General features: G+C 48.9%; 1 protein-coding gene across 9 annotated transcripts in view; it reads right to left on the bottom strand.

Moving 5' to 3' along the window:
* TRAK1 (trafficking kinesin protein 1) overlaps positions 1-21,853 on the bottom strand; it is a 177,501-nt gene that overhangs the window by 36,845 nt on the left and 118,803 nt on the right. For 7 of the 9 annotated variants that reach the window (XM_021678939.2, XM_021678937.1, XM_021678935.1 and 4 more), the window contains one exon: positions 4,845-4,921. In XM_021678939.2, the coding sequence (XP_021534614.1) occupies positions 4,845-4,895 (51 nt within the window). In that variant the 5' untranslated portion in view covers positions 4,896-4,921. Of the gene's footprint in view, positions 1-4,844; positions 4,922-19,648; positions 19,914-21,853 lie in introns of those variants that run through there. The other 2 variants (XM_021678938.1, XM_021678941.1) reach the window with 1 other exon arrangement.

Raw genomic sequence — 21,853 nt, forward strand, 5'->3', positions numbered from 1 at the left:
CACATATATGTAGCAAAGCTGGTGCTACATATTCCCTTGTGTACACAAGGGAAGATCTTCAGTGGCATGTAAAGGTACAGCTGCTGGGGAGCCTGGGTGGCTGAGTTGGTTGGGCAGCCGAATCCTGATTTTGGCTCAGGTCACCACCTCAGGGTTGTGAGACTGAGCCCTGTGTCAGGCTCTGTGCTCAGCAGGGAGTCTGCTTGAGATTCTCTCCCTTGCCCTTTGCCCTTCTCCCTGCTTCCATGCTCTCTCTAAAATAAATAAATCTTAAAAAAAAAAAAAGGTACAGCTGCCTCTGTGGGAGGAAAGATGTTCCCTGACAGTCAGACAGCAGGACAGACGCCATCACCAAAGGCAGACTCATCCATGCCTGAGAGACTACTTGCCCCTGTGGTTAGATTCAACTTGCTCCCTTGTAGGTAGTATTAGCAAAGGGAGGGGAACTCTGGAAAACTAAATCATTTAAGAAGCTTCTGCTCGTTATTCTGTCCAGCTGATGTAAAAAGCAGAGGAATGGGAACACGCAGCTTAGAGAAGGAAAAAAGCTGGGGGGGGGGGATGCCTGGGTGGCTCAGTCAGTTAAGCATCTGCCTTCAGCTCAGGTCATGATCCCGGGGTCCTGGGATCAAGCCGCGCATCAGGCTCCTTACTCAGCGGGGAGCCTGCTTCTCTCCCCCTCCCTCTGCCTGCCACCCCCCCTGCTTGTGCTTTCTTTCTCTCTCTGACAAATAAATAAATAAAACTTAAAAAAAAAAAAAGCTAGGTAGGAGTCTTAGCTTCTGACCAGCTACTAACCATATGACCTTGAGCCAATGGCTTCCACTTAACAAGGATCAGGTACACTCCAGGTGAGCTTTTTCCAAACAGGTTATAAACCATCAGTAGGTGGAGAATCATTTTCATAATGGCAACTGATATTTTGTTTTAAATGAAATTCAACAGCACGAAATTGAAATACCAAAGTGCATTCCACATCATAAGGGTATTAGTTCATGTTTCTGCTTTTGCTTGTCCTATATTTATTTGAGTACCAAGTCACAGCCTGAGATGCGTTTCTTACAGCGGGTATTGGTCAAAAGTTTACCTGCTCCGGATGAACCCTTCTACTGCACGGCTGTGAGATCGGGCTCTGACTGAACATCCCTGGGACCTGGTTCCCTCCTCTGTTAGATGGGGGGGGGGGGGGGGGGGGGGGTGGTGCAGACTGGCTGAGCTACCCTTGAAAAATTCTTCTAGCATTATGATTCAGAGTTGTACAATATAAAAAAAAAAAAGAAAGGCAGTTTTTATTTCTAACTTTTTATATATCCATGAAATAAATCCATGCACTAGCAGCACACCTTCCCCCTTGCTTATCACAGGAGTTTCACTGAAATAGGAGCCGAGCAATGGAGGGCGAAGTACAGTTTGGGAAGACTCTGGATTTGACGGGGATTTGGCACTCTCTCTCCCTCGCACAGATGATGGTCACTCTCCCTCAGTTCCCACAGTCCTGGAACCAGTCACTGCTGTCACTGCTCCCCCAGAAGCCAGCCGGGTGTCCCATCACGGGAGCCACAAATACCTCCACCTTATTCCCACAATTTGTGCCTCCCTGCATGCCTGCCGAGGCACAAAGGGGACCAGTGACTCTGCCCGATGAACCGAGATGTTTCATCTCTGTGTACTCATCCAGGCTGGCTACGGTGTCTTCCAAGGAAGGTCCTTCACTCAGTGGCCCTTCATCACTTTGAGACTCAACATGTGTGCTTATTTGGAAGGACCCAAAGGAACGGTGGGAGGAAACCTACCCCTCCAGGCTGACTCAAAATTAGCATCTTGTGCAAATGGTTTCAGCTGGCTAACGCTCAGTTAAAACTGCAATACCAGTGTCCATTTCTCTTTGCAAGAGTGGTCTCCATAAATCTCACTCAAGCCTATTGAATCTGTCTACCAGAACAAATTCTCAGACTGAATACCCAGCAAGCGCTTAAGGCCAGAGGCTTCACTGCCTCCCTCTCGGGTCTACATTGCATGCATGCGTCGTGCTAAGTTCCAACAAGCACAGACATTCTTAATGCCTTGGCCACATTCTGGGTGCAGACTCCACGGCAAACAAATCAAGCAGAAATTACAGTTATGAAAGCCCACTGGGCAAGGCCGGCTGGAACACCCGAAGGACGGTGAGGGCTTCCCATGGCACACAAAAGCCAGAGCCCAAGAGCAATGGGCAGGGGAAGAAAACAGATGGGCTGTGCACTCAGTGAAGCCCCTCGCCCTCCCCATGATGCCCCAAACCTCAGACATGGGGCTCTCCTCACCTTCCCTGCTCCACAGCGGGGCAGCTTTCACCCCATCTCCACCTAAAATCTAATCTTTATAGTAAAACAAAACTCTCTGCTCGGAAAAAAAATGGGGGGGGCGGGGTAAGAAGTTACAGAAAAACTATTTATGGATGAAATGAAAAAATTAAACGAGTTACATGGTGTCTAAAAGTTATCTAAGGAGGGCACCTGGCTGGCTCGACTCTTGATCTCAGGGCTGTGGGTTGGAGCTCCACGTTGGGTGTGGAGATTACTTAAAAGTTACCTAAGAATAGTTCATCTAAAAGTTACAGTAACTAAAAACTTATTGCAGTGGCTCTGGTTTTTCTTTACTAAGAGGACAGACTGGTTGCATTTCTCCTGGAGGATTCCAGAAATGAAAGCATTCCCATTTATTACAACCAGCCAACATAGGGTAAATGTTTACTTCTAAAAACAGGAAAGCAGCTAGGAAATGACCACTGGGTTAAACTACGGTGAGAATGAGAGATTACATATAAGTAATTCAGGCCCTTGGAAATAAACTATTAAAAGAGCTGGTTCCCTCATTCCTCAAGAAAATGCAGCCACCTAGATGGATGGAGCTCATTCCAATTGCTCGCTCCCTCTTCCTGTCCGGGCTTTGCTTAAAAAGATTGTGCCTTGGCTCAGCCCCTTTTGCCAGAGGCACTCGTGCGGTCTGACACAGCCCTTGGAGATGGAGAGCAGCAAGCCTCCCACACTTTGCGGCTGACTCATCTCATTCACCAGTCTCAGCATAGAAAGCATGACTAAGGGGCCCTTGGAACACCCCCTCTAAACTGGGGCGGGGGGGGGGGGACGGAGGAGGGGGAGGCAAGCTCTGCACAAAGGTAAATCCAAAGGCAGGAAGCCAAGGCAAGCTGTGGGATCCTCTTCCCCTTAAAGGCAGAAACAAAAGCTCCCCACTGCCCACGGGCTGTGCTTTGGCATCCTGTGCACAGCCCCCCCGCCGCCCCCAGCACCCTGCCTGCGTGTGGCAGGCCTGCGAACCGAAGCAAATGATCAGAGGAAGCAGAACCAAAGCCAAGCCAAGCAAAGCACAGCCCGGTAAGACTGTCACATGAAAGAGGCAGTTAGACTTTCACAGGGTGGGGTGGGGGGGGACCCCGCCTAGTTCCAAAGAAAGGCAGTGACTCAGAGGTGGTTCTTATCAGGACGAGGAGAAGAATGGCATTATAAATAAAACGCAGATACACACAGACCACTGCCATGATGAGCTGCTAAAAACAGAACACAGAAGGCACAACAAAGCCACTGAAAAAAGCGCCCCACAAATATTCTTTTCGCCAGAACAGGATCAGTGTGTGGCTTTGGATGCCACAGTGAGGACTTCTCAGTGTCTCTAAGTTGGGGTGGGGAGCAAAGTGGTCACAGCGGGCTTGGGATGGGGCAGCTGCAGAGAGAAAGAGAAACCTCCTTGCTGAGGCTCTGGGGGCTGGAGGAGTGGAGTGGCCTTGGAATGAAAAGAACGGTCCAGATCGGAGCCCCCTCAGAAGACCTGACTTATGGCTAACAGTGTAGGGTGAGGAGTGGATGTTGGAAATACTAGGGGATCCGGACTGCATGGCACTGTTGGGGGAAATGGACACAGTGGGAAGGGGTCTGTGACGAAACATTTTCAAAAGTCAGTGGTGCCAACCAAGCTAGCCTCCCAAGTGCCTGATGCCAGCCACCATAACGGCGGCAACTGGAGCACCACCAGAAGGCCTGTGCCCTAAAATGCCTTGCAATGGCCCTGTCTCACGATCTCCCACATTATGCTACTCTTTTCCTAGAGAAGAGCTGATGAATAGTAACATGACCCAAAGTCAACCTCGGTTCCAGAGCAGAAACGAGGTTCTAAGTTAGCAGCCGTGCCATTAAGGACTGATAATGTTTAAAGATGGGCACTTATTCAATATATACCTATAAGAACCTGCTGTGTTCTGGCCAGTTCTAGGCATGAGGGTATACATATGGTGCTCATCTGTTTGTAGAGGTATGCACAGCACCGGGATTCTCAACTGCCAACAGAATGCTAAGAAGAAACCGAGAAAACTAGGGTCTCTCAAATACCAGCAGCTAGTCCAATTCTAAGCAAGTTCCCTAATTTTTTTTTCCCCCACGATGATTTTGGTTACTTCTATGCTGCATAATATCCCCTTAACCTGAAGTAAGTTTAAAAAAATTACAAAGATAAAATAATGATGTATTTTTCGGACACTTTTGGATACCCTTAAAATATAGTGTTACAAAATACTTTAAGGGTTTTTAAAAATCTTAGACTGGGTATTCTAGCAAGTATTCCTATTTGGTGTCATTAATACATTCCTCTTAAAAACTAACATGCCTTGTGCGAACTACAGCTACAAAGACCTGCAGAGCTACCAGTTCAAAAACTAAAGGCATGGCCTTGTACCCCGAGAGGGCCCCATTTTGGGGATTCTTCACTGAGACCGGCAATAATGTATGCTTTAATCAATAGAAGTTATAAGCAGTCGATCATAAATGGTTCTTTGCCTCCCCGGAAGCACTTACCTCTTCAAGAAGCCGAGTGACAGCATCTATGTCATTATACGTCTTAGTCATCTGGCCAACTCTTTCAGCACATAAAACTGCAAGAAATAAAAGTGGCAATGAGCTACCAATGTCACAAACCGGCCAAACAAATGACCCATCTAATAAAAGCAGTCTTCAAATCATGCCTGCATGTCGGGCACAAAGGGTCGCTGGTTTAGCCGGGTTCGACCCACACTACGCTCAGCACCACTGGATTTCATTTCCCAGTTCCAGGAAGAGCCTCAGGGAGGCTCAGGGAGGGGATGGGGTAACTTCCAATCCTGCAAGGTTCTGACGTGTGTGTGCGCGCATGCGCGTGCGCGTGCACGCACTTAGTGGTGGCGCTGAGGACAAGGCACTGGAATAGAAAGGGGTCTGGCCTCATATAAACTCAGCAAACTGAAATGGGTCAGCAGCAAAGCCACCCGTGTGTGAATGATCAGAAAACATCTCAGGGTCTAGACCTTGCTAACCACAGAGACCCAACCACACGGACAGAGTGGGATCCTTTAGAAAGCGGCTATCGGTATAATTATTAAATAACAATCTTAGCTGATCATTTCATAATGCTGCAGCCCTTCCCCTCCCCTCTCCAAATGGCCTACATTCTAAGGCTATGCAACCAGTTTCCCTACCATGAAAACTAGGGTCGTAGATTCTTTTTAATCAACACCAAAAAGGTTGATACCATTCCTGCCATACACAAATATGCATGCACGCGCACGGAGTGATATTTCACCACATACATAATGGCCTGTGGTCATAAGAGGCTGCATGCAGACCACTTTAGGACGTGTGGGTCTTTTTTCTCCTTCTGTTGGAGAAAAAGGTCGTGCAATGAAAGAATACTTTAGTCTGTGGAAAAATTGCATGGTTTTATTTTAAATCAATGGCAAGGAATTGATTTGCAATTCCACAAACACCTAGAAGGGTATCACAGGTTTTATCCTGTGGAGGAAGGAATGAACGTAAATGGGTTTAGGACCCAAGTGTAAAATTTTTTAAACTTGCCACTTTTGCCCTAAATAAAGTCTTGGTAACTCTTTATAACTAAGACTCTACAAAATAATTCCTTAAGAGCCAAAGACTTGATTCAGCTTTCATAATGACCCACATTCAGTAACAGCCCAAGCGAGGCAGTTGGGAATTAAGTGTATTACTAAGCCAACCTCCATAGCATTACTAATGGCAGGTAAGCTGCAACAGGAATGCAATAGGTCTCTAAATATTTTATTAAATGCAAGTAAAGATCACCCTGGTGAATGAGCTCAGAGAAATCAGATCCGTCGGAATGATTGCCTAGCTTAAGGAGACCTGAAATCTGGTTCCAAATCTGAAACCCCCTTCCAGCTCTCTCCTCCACCCGACACTTCTCTGGGAGCTGGAAAGAAGTAAACCGCTACCTCGGGCACTTTCCTTCCCTCACCTCCAGTGGGGGCTGCCGGCTTGGAAACGGGAGGGAGATTCGTAAGAGTTGGTTTAAACCAGAATTTAATTTGATGGAGGTGGAGTCCACCTCAAACTGCTGTAAATTGTTCGTCAGCGCGGGGTCATGAGAAATCCTTACGTGAAGATTCCTGTGCCGCTGCAGCTGTTAGTTTTCACACTGGACAACGGTGCTCTGCGGCAGTGTTGCAGGAAAAGACGCGGGCGGCCCCCCAGCCTGCTGGCCCCACAGACAAGCATCAGCATGCCGGGCTCATTAACCGGAAACAGACCCCAGCAGGAACAAAAGGCCTCTGTGCTGAAACCGGTGTTGCGACTGGGGGCCTGCTTAGTGCCTACCCCCCCTTAACTTAGAGGACCGAGTCCTCTGCTGCTGTGGAGAAAAAGAAAACCGGGCTAATACTTGAATCGGGCTCCATGTCACCCGAAGGTGAGAGAGCAGGATTCGGGGCTGCTTTTTTCCCCCAGGATTGTATTAATCAGAAATCACACTTACATTTTTTAAGCTAACTTTTTGAATTAATCAGGTGTAGTTAATCATGTGTAGATAATCACATGCAGATGTAAGAAATAATACTGAGATCCCTTATACCCTTCACCCAGTCTCTCGCGGTGCTAACATTCTGTAAAATTATATCACAACCAGGGAGGGCACTGACCTGATACAATCCATGAATCTGACTCGGATTTCCCCAGATTAATTCTTACTCATCTGAGTGTGCATGTGTGTACCCACAAGTGACTCGTAAGCTCTAACAATCCTATTACCTGTGTAGGTTCATGTATCCACCACCACAAAGATCGCTCGTGTTTCCTTTTATAAAGCTCATTTAAAAAAAAAGCTTTGGGCGCCTGGGTGGCTCAGTTGGTTAAGCAACTGCCTTCGGCTCAGGTCATGATCCTGGAGTCCTGGGATCGAGTCCCGCATCGGGCTCGCTGCTCGGCAGGAAGCCTGCTTCTCCCTCTGACCCTCCCCCCTCTCATGTGCTCTCTGTCTCTCTCATTCTCTCTGTCTCAAATAAATAAATAAAATCTTAAAAAAAAAAAAAAAAAGCTTTAACGTGCTTTAACCATTGACCCAGTAAGATGTACACTTGGACCAGTGGTTTTTTTCTAGCATTAACCAGTCAGACACATATTGCTGCCATGCACACAGTGACAGGAGGGCAAGTGTGACCTTTCCTGTTCAGTTAGGGCTGCAGAGAGACCTTCCAAAAGTCCCCAGGCCTTTGACAGAGCCCAGCTTCGGAAGTCAGAGGTATAAATGAAAAACCACTCTTGACCCCGAGCTATTAAAGCATGTGCATTGTTATTCCTGTTATGTTTTTATAAATACAAATAATCCCAATGGGGAGAAGATGTACTGATTTATAATAAAAACACAGGAAAAAAAATTAGGACAGCCATAAAAATACTGACATTTAGATAGCATTTCAAATTTTAATTTTTTTTTTTTTTTGTAGTGACTGTGTACTGATGGGGAAAAATATCACTTAAAATGTTTTTCAGGAAGTATACAGTTGACTACAATATAGGGTCCCGGGATCCTCCCTGATGCAGCTTTTTAGAGAAATTAGTAACAGAAGCAGCAGACCTTTACTGAGCACACTTCCTATGGCCAGGCCATGTTCAATAGCCCTCTGTATGGATTATCAATAAATACAACAGGATAGGAACTTAAACTCGCCCCATTTTAAAGTGGGAAACTGAGACCCAGAGAGGTTAAGTAACTCCTCTGATGTCAGCTTGCGAACTGTGGTGAATTTCAGTATCAGCAGAGACTCCCAGCAGGGGCAGCAGTTCACAGGGTTCCTGCTATGTCCGGGGGATTTAATGTGCTTTTTCCTTCATCCTCACGGCAACCCTGCAGGGTAGGTGCAGTCATGGTGGTCATTCCACAGATGAGAAAACTGAGACATTAAGGACCCGACCAAGGTCACGACCAAAGTCACAGCAAGTGAGGCTGCGTGGCAAGGACTGCGCGTCGGCCAGTTCGGCTCGTGTCCTGAGCTAGGGAGCCATAGACGATACAAGGGTGAGGCCGAGCCCAGCACACATCAACAACGTTCAGGAAGCAGAAACAGAGCAAGAAGCATCTGTGGTGTAGGGGAGAGATCCCTGGCGCCGGGGCTCTGAGGCTTAAGTTTCCATACGAGACTCTACCAAGGTCATGAGGCCCAGGACAAGCCCTGTAATTGTGTGTCTGGATTTCTCTTCCAAGAAATGAGGGGGTAGGGGTGAGAACAATGAGGTAGGAAAAGAACCAACAATGCCTCTAAACAGTAAGACAAGTACAGACTGCACCTTCCAAGCACCGACTTTCTAGATATTCAATCCACAGTAAACCATGGGCCTGTTTCTCTCTCCATGGGAACAACATTCCAAAGGGAGGCTCCAGTTCTGACCAAGGGAGCGCTTGCAAATCAATCCACTTCCACTCAAAGGATGTTCAAACACCAAAGTAAAAGGACAGCCACAAACCTCTATAGTAACATGAAAAAACTAGGGTCTAAATCCTAGAAAAAGAAGTATGATACGTCTACAGTAGCAAAGCAGATACACCGTACACATAGCACCCCCCTTGCCGTATCCAACGAACGTGGATCAGGCGTGCAGCAGGCTCTGTGCCGACCAGGACACGAGACCTGCGCCTTCCGAGGCACACAGAAAACAGGCCGCCCATGTGCCCCATCTGGGCAACACTGGGCAGGGGCCCAAGGTGTGCGAGGCCTGGCAAGTCCCTTTAAGGAGTCCGGACCGCCATGCTGGGAGAGCAGAAGCCACTGGAGGGTTCTCAAAGAGAGAGTGTCCATGTAAAAGCTGTATTTCAGAAAAAATTCCGGCTACAGTACAGAGAAATGGGGGGGAAGGGGTGGTCAAGGCTGTTGATTAACTCAGGGCAATCCTAAATGGCTGTGAAAATAGAGAGGAGTAGTCTCTTTTCTTGAGAGAGTTAAGAGACAGGACAGGGTGGGAGGTAAATCAGAAAGATAGGATTTGGGCTTCTCGCCGGGACAGGGGGACACGGGAACTCCATTTCCTAGGCCTGCTGTTCCCCAGCAAGACAGGTGCATGCGACAGAAGGTCAGAAGAATGATGGGACTGCCCTAGCGCAGTCACTGGCAAAGGGGACAGCGGCTGAGGTCACCATGGGAATAATGCGCCAGGCAGAAGGCCACGCACAACCCCCTGCAGCAGGAGACCCACCGCAGCAGGAACGCCCTCCCAGGAGCTGGAGGTGCCAAATCATGGTTTGCAAGGAGAAAAGAATCCAGTGCCTATCCTTGGGTGGGCAGGTGGAATCATGAAGCCAGATTGGAATGAGTGGCCCTGGGCTGTCTGAGCAGAGAGAGGGAGGCCTGTCCTGGGCTGTTGGCTAACTGGGGGAAGGGCAGGCGGCTTTGGCTGAAAATCAGCAATGCAAACTTTATGCAAATCAGCAATGCAAACTTTATGCAAATTAAACCGGGCCCAAAACAATCTTGGGAGAATAAATCCTGGCAGCCATTTTACAGCTCCCGATCATAGACATGAGATGCCAGCCAAGAAATCCCCAGTATCTACAAGCGGGCAGGCCCTGAAGAGAGACGAGGCCCTGCTTAATTCGGAGATGTAGCCAGTGGGAAGCTCGCGGTGACGCCCTGGGGCCTGAGAGAAACCCCCACAGGGAAGAAAACAAAGGGGCCAGGGGCAGCAGGGGTGGGGGGGGTGGGGTTCCAGGGTCAGATCAGACGTGGGCAGGGGAAGGAGCTGAGGGGCCGCAGTGGGAGAAGGGGGCAGGGGCGGGGCAGGCGGTGGGGCGGCCGGAGAGGAAGTCTGACGCAGAACTGCAGGCCTCACCAGTGAAGTGGAGGGCCAGAAGGTTCCAGCACACAACCTGCTCTCCCCAGGAACCCATGCCTTCTCATCACATTAATGGGCTCGACAAGGCCCCCTTGACATTTTGGCGTTATCAGACTTCTCCGAGAAACTCTGGTTGGCAGCCCTCGCCGCTCATTTATGTACTGCGCTGTGGTGGAAAGATTCTCCTGAAGCTGTGTGACCGATTAGCTCTCATCACTTCTTAACCTGATTTTGATAACATTTCTCCTATGTCAGTTTTACATATCTTTGGAGGAAATAAATGAATGAATATTTTGCACACATACAAACGTGTGTGTATATACAGACATAAGTGCACGTATATATACAATTAAATTATAAATATGTGTGTGTGTGTGTGCGCGCACACGCCAAGACCTCAGGAGACACTGCTCCCTTGTAACACAAAGACCAAGTCACCAGTATCCATGAATAGAGAGGAGATATTCATGACTGCCCACTATATTTGCATTTTGGGTTGTTTGGTTATGTGTTCTAGCTTATTCATAGGTCATTTCTTTAAATAATTAGAACATTGTTTTTCAACTTATTTTAGAACCTGATTCCAGTCCCCTCCCTGATAATTTCTCCTCTTACCTTAAATTTTTTTTTAAAAGTAAATTTTATTTTCTGTAATATTTATAAAAACCCTAAACATTGAATAAGCTTTCGATATGCCCAGTCGAGACAGGGGGCGGCAGTTAGGTGTCAGAGAGAATGGTCCACAAATCAGTGGGTTATCCCTCTCTCACTCTGACCAGGAACAGCAGCTGTCGGTTGAAAGCATTCCTACAGTCCCCCCTGCCCCCATCCTCCAGGAAGTAAACCTAATAAGTACTTACTATCTGCCCTGCCCCTGGCAAGGGGTGAAAGGTTCAGAACCTGAAAGCCACAGGCTAAAAAGATGCCCCCCCCCCCCCCGCCCCGAGAAATTCTAAGTGAGTCACCACCGGTGCTACATTTCCAGGCATTACAAAATAAACGTCCTTTATTTAAAGCTTTATCTACATGCTTTTGAATTTGGTTTGGCTTGGTGCCGCATGTGCCTATTTCCTCCTGCAGGGACCGTCTCTCACCGGCTTTTCCATCTGGGGTGTTCCTGCTCCTCCCCGTGCTCCAGCAGGACAACCGGTCCACCACTGTAAAAACTGCACCTTTCCCAGTCAGCCCTCCCTTGGAAGACAGCTAGCAGACTCCCAGACTGGGCGGATCTGGCAAAGCATTTTGATGAGGGGGACATCTTTATATTTTTTAAATTTATTTATTTGAGAGAGAGAGTGAGCAGAGCAAGCGAGAAAGAACACGAGTGGGGTGGCGGGGCAGAGGGAGAGGGAGAAGCAGGGTCCCCGCTGAGCAGGGAGCCCAACGTGGGGCTTGATCCCAAGACCCTGGGATCATGACCCAAGCCCAAGGCAGACGCTTAACCGACTGAGCCACCCAGGCGCCCTCCCTGAAGGCAGGGAGACATCTTCATTTATTTATTTTTTTTAAAGATTTTATTTATTTGACAGAGAGAGAGAGATCACAAGTAGGCAGAGAGGCAGGCAGGCAGAGGGAGAGGGAGAGCAGGCTCCCCACTGAGTAGGGAGCCCGATGTGGGGCTCGATCCCAGGACCCTGAGATCATGACCTGAGCCGAAGGCAGATGCTTAACCGACTGAGCCACCCAGGCGTCCCAGGGAGACATCTTTAAATGGCTATTCTGCCCCAGTCACCTCGGCCACACAGTGGGTTAGACACATGTGTCCCCATACTTTTTGGCAGGGAAACTAAGGCTCTGAGAAGTCAGATGAATGGCCTAAGGCCACAGCCTTTACAAGTCCTTTAGGCCCCTACCCAAGAGAAAGGAAAACCTATATCCACACAAAACTTGTACACAAATGTTTACGGCAGCCTTACTCATGATAGCCAGAAGTGGACACAAACCCAGATGACCCTCTCCCGGTGAATGGATAAACAGAACGTGGTACGTCTGCCCCCCTGGAGAGCTACACAGCCTTCCTTCAACAGAAATGAAGGACTGGAACACACAGCAAGTGATGTACGCTCAGAAGCAGCCCGAAACAAAAGACCATACCCTGCAGGATGCCTTCCTATGCAGTATCCAGTACAGGCAAATGAGACAGAAAGGAAGCAGCTTAGCGGTGGCCGCGGCCGGGAGTGGGAATGGGACTAGCTGTGAGCGGGCATGAGGGAGCTCACACAGGGAGGGCATACACATGTTCTAAAGCGGGACTAGGGTGATCGTTGTACAACTCTGAGAATTTCCTCAAAAGCATTACACGGGGGGCGCCTGGGTGGCTCAGTCGGTTAAGGGTCTGCCTTCGGCTCAGGTCATGATTCCAGGGTCCTGGGATCGAGCCCCTCGTCGGGCTCCCTGCTCAGCGGGGAGCCTGCTTCTCCCTTTCCCCCTATTGTGCTTGCTTGCTCTCTCCCTGTCAAATAAATAAAATCTTAAAAAAAAAAAAAAGCATTACACTGTCCATTTAAAGTAGCTGAGTTTTACAGTCTGTAAGTTATACCTCAATATTTTAAGTTACCAAACAACACGTAAGTACATATACTGGGACTACATAGACTGTTCCAAACACTGCCCCACTACGTGGCAGTGTAAAAGCCTTCTTTTGTTACCTCGATCCCTGACCGAGCCTTCCCCAGACCACAGTGGTGCGCTCAGACAGCAAGTGATTAGCAACAGCAATCCCCCACTCCAAACCCGCCAAGGCACACAAATGTACTTTTACTTAGATGACTTCATTTAAATTTGCTCAGGGGATTCATCTGTAAGGAAACTGAGAGCCACCTCAGTCCAGTTTTTGAAAAGAGGGACTCTCACACAGGACTCTGGGATCATGACCTGAGCCAAAGGCACACGATTCATGACCAAGCCACCCAGGTGCCCGGTTGAATGTAATTTTTACAAATGGCCCACGTCCCCTCCCACCTGGGCTATGGAAGTCACCCGAAGGCAGTGGAGTCTTATTTGGGGACCAACACATAATTGATACTCAAAAAAATAGGAAGATTTTGTTTTCTCCCAGACCAGTCTTTGGAAAGAAAGGCTCGTGTCTAACCGACACCCCAGACAGGGGTGAAAACATAAAAGCCCCAGTGTATATCTTTTCACCGCAAGAGAAGCAAATGTCCCAGAGAATCGCCTCCCCCTCCCTCCCAGCTCCCTGGGGGGTGGGGGCGGGGAGGAGAGAAGCCATCTGGAAAAGGGCAGTCTCAAATCCAATGTGACACAAAGGGATGATGAAGGAAACTGCTGAGAAAGAAGCAGAGTTCAAAGGAAAGGCATCAACTAATAAGCAGCCGTGGTCTCAAGCCAGAAGCAAATGGGTTGACCGAGGCCGCCACTCCTCTCGGTGCAAGGTGCTGGTTTGTCACCGCAGCCTCGGAGCTGGTCTCAGGGACGGAGTGGTGGCAGAAGCCAAGCCCACTACAACAGCAGTCTGTCCGGCCACCGCCAGCGTGGCGCCCGGTCTGTGCGCTGGGGGGTGGGAGACAGGCAGCACTGCCAAGAGCACAGACCTGACAGTACAGTCTGGCTACATTTAGCTGCTGTTTTACTGGCTCACCTTCCCTTCCGAGGTCGGCTGAGAGCAGAGCACCACGGCAAGCTCCTGAAGAGGCAGGGAAGAAGAAACGAAACGACGGCTGAGTCTCTGTAACAAACATGCCAGCTGCTACCCTGGCCATCTTACAATGGACCCAGCACAACTCCATGACATAAATATGATCCCCATTTAACACACCAGACAGGGAGAGAGGCCAAGTGGCTTGTCCATGGACATAACCACGGACTACTGGATGCCATAATCATCCACCCCACCCTAGGCTGGAACACTCAGTGTTGATCTCTGGTGTCCATCCATCATTGGGATATTTAATGAGGGCTAACTTGGTGGTTAGCAATGGCTCACTGATGACTGCTCACCACACGCTGGTAGTCTGCCAAGTGCTGGAGGGCTACCATCTCCTTCGGCGTTTATATTCATCCTAGGAGGAAAGCATTACTGCTGTCCACCCTTTAGACGTGAAGAAACTGCCCAAGGTCACAGAGCTATCATGGGAGGCCCTGATCGGTGTGACCCCCATGTTGGCACACTTAACGGTACCCCATCTGCTGAGCAAATACATGAATCTCACTCTTAAGCAGGTAAGATACTTGCATAAATGGGCATAATAGAGAAGAGCAAGCAGGAAGTGCCAGGTGAGAGATGCTGTTGGGAGTTCAGATACAAGAAGACTGGGGATGGCAAGGGGTCGGGGACAGGGGCCAGAAGTGGACAGAGCAGCAAGGGGACCCCGAAAGAACACAGGCCCTAGGTGAGCCTTGTCCCTGACCAGCCCTGGGGTTATGCTGGTAGCTGCACCCCAGGAAGAGGACCACCCTGAGCAACTGACATCACTGGAGGCCTGCATGGGGTGGCCGTGGGTACCGCCAACTGAAGCCCAGGCTGGAGACCAAGGTCGTGAACATCATGAGCAAACGATGCTGAGGCCACGGGTCAGCTCCTTCCTCCTGCGTGACCTACAGGAGAGAGTCCTATACGGCTCACTCACATGCTGCTGGCCATCCTGTGTCAACACAGACACCGGGGCGGGACCCTGGCAGCGCCTGCTCTGGGGCAGACATCACAACCACCTCCCATCCAGCCATTGTCCACACAGCCCAGCCCTCCACCAGCAGCCCGAGATTTCCCTCCCACACCGGAGGAATGTGCTGTTTGTGCTGCCTCTCAGGCTTCGCCTTGGAACCAGCCGGAGAACTTGAACAGCCCAGCAGGGTGCAGCTATGCAGAGAGTCCCATGGGGCCGGCCCAGGGCTCCCCATCAAGCTCCAGCTAGGTTCCCACTGCCAATTGGTGTTTTCTCCATCTCTGCTTTTCCAGATGATAATTACTGGTTAGTGCTCAACACCTGAAAACTGCCCTTTGTGCAAAACACTGATGTGGCCCCTTACATCCTGGCCATCAGCGGCCGCCTCTGAGGACGGGACACAGGCTCTCCTGCAGCCTGTGGGCTCAGAACACCAAAACCTGCTTTGAGAGCACTGGGTAAACCCCAGAGAATTCCATATGCTCTTTTCCAATCCTGCCACCCTGCCAGGGATCAGGTGAGGAATCTTGCAGTTGGGTAACAGCCTCAGGAGTGTCCAGATGAGAAAAAAATTACGAAATCAGGCTTCCTCAGGCACTCCCTTGAGAAAGCGGTGGGAATCTGCCGCACAGCAAACCACAAGGAAACAACCAAAGAACTTCACTCTTCGCCAGTGCTTTCCTGGCGCCGATGCCAGCGCCCTGCTTGGCACGAGGCGGCACGACCTGCGACTTCACTCCAGCAGCACTGAGCCCTGCCCCCTGCCCGCTCTCACCCTGAGCAGAGGGGCCTGGGGCAAAGAAGCAGAGGCCTCCTTCAAGAACGCCACGCAGCCCGAAACGGCTTCAGGTCAATTCCGGGTCTGCGCTGTTCAGGTCCTCAGTGGGCAGAAGATACAGAGCGCAGACATTTTCTCTGCTGAGGACAGTAAGAGCCAAGCCGCCCCTCGCAGCCGCGTGGTGTGATCAAGCTGCTTCTCCTGGGAGCCCGGTGTCCCTGTGAGCACCCACCGTGTGGGTTAGAACGATTGCATGAGATGAAGCCAGGAAGGGCCTTCGACTCCATTAGCTTCGTGCCTGGCTGTGCTGGCAGGCAGACCCCGGGCAGGGTGACGGAACCCTGGACAGCGACAACCCAGCTCAGCCTCAGTTGATTTGACTGCAAATGGGAGTAGCATTTATTTCAAAGGCTGTTTTGAAGGTTAAAGGGTGACGATCACCCCCACAAGGTGACCGGAAGAGAATGTCTCCTTTATCCACAGCTACCAGAGCAACCCAAATACTAAATCCATCCTTCAGTTGTCAACCAAAAGCACCGCTTTTAGATCAGTTAACAGGGAAGAAAACCACCTAAACCAGTTCAGAATCCAGGGAACAGTTATGTCCACATCCTGCACATAATTTCATTATTCAAGAGCACTTCTCTTCCACACACAGGACTTGCTTCCCACTAACTCAAGACACAGGTGGTATGACAGCGACTTGCTCTGGGACACAGGACTGGCCACAGAAACCAAACCTGCCAGACCAAAACTCCATCTTCTGGTCTATGCCCCAGACTTCCTTCAGGCCGGGAGCCAGTCTTGTGAATTTGATTTTACAAAGAAAACAGCACCTTGGCGGTAAAGTGTCTTCTTTTGAGCTTACTGTCCTGAAATTATTATTAACACTTCACCCCTCCAGGACACCTATAAACATTTCACTGGAGAAAGGAAGGAGATGGGATGGGAAGGAGCAAAAGAGAATTTAAATCCATCATGAGATGGCAAATATAGAGCAGTGCCCCCCTTGAATGTGATCTTAAAGTAGGGGACCTGTGTTAGGGGATGCCAACAAAGACATGTGACCACCATCAGTTGACCTGAGGGTTGGACCCGGGCACTCGGAGGCTCCCCATACCCTCCTTGTCCTTGGAATGTGGGTTCCGCTTGCCCTTCCTGCTCCCAGAGGCTGTTCCAAGGTCACAGCCTGGAGACGGTGATGTGGTGTTGAGAACACCTGCACAGTATACATGACTGAACTCAGTTAAGTCCTCTTTATAAACTTCTAAGGTTTGGCAGGCAGGTGTGGGGATCCACTGTCTTTCAGCTACCCAAGGGAAGCCTCCTATGAAAGTTCTCTTTGCTTATAAAACCTGCCACCTACCCATCTGGAGTGGCCTGCCTCCTTCTTCATCTCTCCCCTACCCACGGGGAATGGGGGCGGGTTTTAGATTACACCCAGGAAGCTCCAGATGGGGCTGCGAACCAACACCCATGGTTATCTATGAAATGTGGACCAGCACTGGACAACGTACATTGGAATCAGCCAGAGAGCGTGTTAAAACCCAGTCTGCCGGGCCCCACCCCAGGGTGTCTGGCTCAGCAGGTTTGGGGCAGGGCCCGAGAACGTGCATTGCTAACACAATCCTGGGTGATGCTGATGCTGCCAGGCAGGGACCCCACTTTGAGAACTGCTAGCAAAATGGTTTAAGAGCAGAGGGTCCTTGAGCCGTTCTACACAGGTTGAAATCACTTACTAGCTCTATGACTCTGGACAAGGTCACGTAAGTTGCCTCATAAAATGTAAATTATAACAGCACTTAACCTCATATGGTTGTGTTAAGGATTAAATGCACAAATCCATATAAAGTACTTAGAATGTAAGTACACGACAAACACAGGGTCTCATCATCATCATCTGGCTCACAGTTTTTTCCTTAAGGTTAAAAATATGGATACAGGAAATATTTGCAATACAAAATGTTTTTCTTCTCTTGACTAGACTGTAAGACACTGCTCCAGAACCTTGTGTAGCCTTTAATTTAGAATCCTATGGTTCAATGACTGGTTTCTAAAATCATCTTACTATGCGTTACGGCGACTGCTCATCCCACACTTTCATCTGCACAGGAAGCCCCGAAAGATCTTGTTAAAAGGTGGGTTGTGACTCAGTGGGTCTGGGGCCCGAGAGTCTGCATGTCTAACCAGTTCCCCGGTGATGTGGGCACACGGGCCACACGCTAGGGTTCCACAGCTGTAAGGGACATCAGCTGATCCAGGTAAACCTACAAGAGCACATGGATGCCTTTCTCCTGAGCATTTTCAGGAACCTGACTAATGCACAGTCCCCATCGACCAGCCACTTCTCCTTTCACCTCCACTGTCTCCTTTGTGAAAGGGTCAGGTCAGACAGCGGGCCTCAGCATGGAGTTCCCTGGCTCTCTCCTGCTGTTCCCTTTCCCTGCTTTCTCCCATGTAATGCTTCTAACAGTCCTGTAGGTAAAATGGGAATATTTTCAGGACAGAAACCTCAAAAGAAAAACCCTGTTGCTATATGGCCGACTATAAATAATTTTTAAAATAAAAGTTATGTTGAGACATGAAAATAGAGAAGAATTTTGAAAAGGTATTCACATTGTTTTTACTCAAGACCTAAAGAACATGCACGCACTCACTGTTTAAACATCCAATTGCACCCCAAAAATCCCTTTCCCTGGGATTTCTCTGGGTTGTGGGCAAAAGCCAAAGAAGCCCAACTAGGAAATTCACACCAAGCCTTTGGGCCTATTGTTAATTTAACACTCTCCCACTTGTCCAAAAGCAGCATCCCTTTGATAGAGCCCAATGGTGGGTTCCCAAGGTGACTTCAACATCAGCCTTTTCTATCTGGAATACTTTTCTATTTGGAATTATCCTACGGGCACCTGAGTGGCTTAAGCATCCGACTCTTGATCTCCGCTCAGGCCTTGACCTCAGGGTTGTAAGTTCAGGCCCCAGCATGGAGCCTTTAACCAATTTGGGGCACCTGGGTGGCTCAGTCAGTTAAGCGACAGACTGTTGATTTCAGCTCAGGTCACGATCTCAGGGTAATGGCTCCCCGCTCAGCAGGGAGTCTGCTTGAGATTCTTTCTGCCCCTTACTACCCACCCCCTGCCCCGCCACCACTTACTCTCTCAAATAAATTCGGAAGGAGGGAGGGAAGGAAGGAAGGAAAGAAGGAAGGAAGGAAGTTAAGGAAGGAAGGAAGGAAGGAAGGAAGGAAAGAAGGAAGGAAGGAAGGAAGGAAGGAAGGAAGGAAGGAAGGAAGGAAGAAAGAAAGAAAGAAAGAAAGAAAGAAAGAAAGAATCCTAAGTTTAAAAAAAAAAAAATCCCTATTTAAGGTCGGTGATTAATGATTTTTTAAAAATAACACCAGCACACTATAGGAAATAAACAAACTGAGGGTTGCTGGAGGGGAGGTGAGGAGAGGGAGGGGGTAACTGGGCGATGGGCATTAAGGAGGGCGCGTGATGGAATGAGCACTGGGTGCTGTAGTATGCAACTGATGATTCACTAAATTCTACCCTGAAACTAATAATACACTGTATGTTAATTAATTGAATTCAAACGTAAAAAATAACAAATAAATAAAAATAATGCCAGGACAAAAACATACTTTATTTAATAATGACTCAGTCTCTTGCCCAAAACCCATTCAGCCACAAGAAAACGACTAAACCTCTTAAAAAAGAGGACTGGAATGCCACAATGGGAAAAACAACCAACTAGACAACTACTGTTATTTACAATAACATGAATGAATTGGTTAAGCAACAGAAACCAGACAAACTAATGCCCACTATTTGATTCCAGCTACATAGAGCAAGAACAAAGGAGCAAACAGATCTAAGGTGACAGAAGCCAGGACAATGGTCTCCCTCCTGGGGTGCGAGGGGCCCTCTCAGGGTGCTGGACGTGCTGTCCGTGGTTTTACATGGGGGTCATTACATGCCACTGACCATGTGAGATCTATGTACTTGAAGTGACACCTCAATAGGAAAATAGAAGAGTGCTGTGAGATCAGTAGACACTAACAGGGAAAGGCTCAGATCTGAACAAAGTACAGAATTTACCCTCTTCCAAGAGATCCAGGCTTTCATGCTGCTCACGGGAGAGCTTCCTCTCTTCATCCTGGTAGTCATACTCAAAATGCTCTTCTTCCCTTCCCACGTCTCTCAGGGACATTGCTGAAGTCACCCCAAAGCCCAAACATTGCCCTAAGGGTCGGTTCTTGGGGTAGGTCCCAGCTGTGTGCCCAGAGGAGCCATCGGAGTCCAGGCCCCTGAGGCACACGCGAGGCCCGGGACAGGGCAGAGGACATTCCCCGCCTCAGCTGAAGTGGAGGGTGTGCACAGGGAATTGGCCCAGCGTCACCCAGGACGGACTGGAAGGGGGCGGCTCCCAGGAGCTGGGAGGAGGGATGGTGTGGGGCGGGGCGGGGGAGAAGCACCTACCAGAAGGGGAATGCCCTGCCTGCCCCTGGGTGACCTTGCCAGGTGCTGTGGATGCAGAGGGGAGGCAGGCTGGCAGGTGCAGGGCTTTAGGTTAAGCTCTCCACCTCCAGATTCTTCTCCCCACTCTTCCTCCCCCCAGAAGCAATGAGGAATGGTAGCTCCCTGGAAGTTTCATAGCAACTGCACAGGGCAATACCAAACAAGCCTTGAGCAGTACACCTGTCTCAAGGTAGGACTCCAGCAGAGGAGCCGCCCTGGTGAATAATTGCCCAATGCCCTCAGATTAGAGAAGTTTGGTGGGCACACTCCAGAAGCTGAGACCAATCTGCCTTTTTTTTTTTTAAGATTTTATTTATTTGAGGGGTGCCTGGGTGGCTCAGTTGTTAAGCATCTGCCTTCAGCTCAGGTCATGATCCCAGGGTCCTGGGATGGAGCCCCACATCGGGCTCTCTGCTCAGCAGGGAGCCTGCTTCTCCCTCTCCCACTCCCCCTGCTTGTGTTCCCTCTCTCTCTCTGTCTCTCTCTGTCAAATAAATAAATAAAATCTTTAAAAAAGATTTTATTTATTTGAAAGAGAGCATGAGCAGGGGAGAGGGGCAGAGGGAGAGGGAGAAGTAAGACTCCCTGCTGAGCAGGGAGCCAGACACAGGACCCTGGGATCATGACCTGAGCAAGGCTGACACCTAACCAACTGAGCCACCCAGGCGCCCCTGAGACCAATCTGACTTTGACAACGGCCTGACACAGTCCTGAACAGGGAAGGAAGTGATCATTCTGATTCCTAGCAGAAGGAAAAAAAGATGTGGCAGTAACCATTACCTGTTTTAAGCTTAATTCAGTCTTTCTTTGGTAATAATACATTGCATTTGCTGTTTTTAAATCTGCATTTTATAACCCCCACTCTCATCCTAAATCTGTATACTCACAGTCAGATTTACAAATTCTAATTGCTAGGATAAGGGGGAAAAAAATCTAAAGCCTAAAGCCTAATAGTTTACAATGTTGCCTGGAAGAAGAATCCACAGTTTAATTGTGTATCTCAGTACCAATTCCTCTGTACTGTTTGATTTTGCCTTTAACAGTGAAAATGGCAGGTTCTTCCATCAAACCCACTGGAAGGTGGCCCCAAGCGCTGGCCGCGAAGAACTGCAGCCCATTCTGCAATTTCTGTGCCTCGCCCACCTCCCAGCTATACTGCGGCGGGTGTCCCTGCTCCTAAAAGCCACAGCAGGAGACCTATTCCAGCTCTCTGCCGATTCACTACCCCCAGGTAATGGAGAGGGAGGCTTTCAGCAGAGGCAAGACCATCACACAGAATTCTCTGCACAGGTGCAGGCGCTCGGTCTCATTCAGCTTTGGATCTGTAGGGCTGAAGATCCTGTTTTGGTAGCTAAAAATGTCTGCTCCATTGAATTGCTACCGCCACAAAAACGAATATAAGACCATATGAGTGCCTCAAATAGCAAACCAGAATATAATAAAAAATGTTATTTAAAAATAAAACCCTAGAGACATACGCATTGTCTGGCTAATTTTTTGGAACCTGAAAATGATTACTACATTGTACAACATTAAAGAGATATTCTTTATAAAAAGGAAGCTTAGCAGAAATTCAGTGGCAGGGGGTTTAAAATCACATTTTGAAAATCTGCATAAGCTTTAAATACAATGTGTATGAGGACACACACTCAGGGGGGAAAAATGCCATTTAATCTCAATAAATGGTATCAAATTGGGCTTAATTCAATTCAAATGACAGTGAGTCTGAAAGCCCTGGCAAGGGAGGGAGGAAGGGAGGATGGGAGGGAGGATCTCCACCTTGTG

This window comes from Neomonachus schauinslandi, chromosome 1 (genome assembly GCF_002201575.2).
Source record: "Neomonachus schauinslandi chromosome 1, ASM220157v2, whole genome shotgun sequence".
NCBI lineage: Eukaryota > Metazoa > Chordata > Mammalia > Carnivora > Phocidae > Neomonachus > Neomonachus schauinslandi.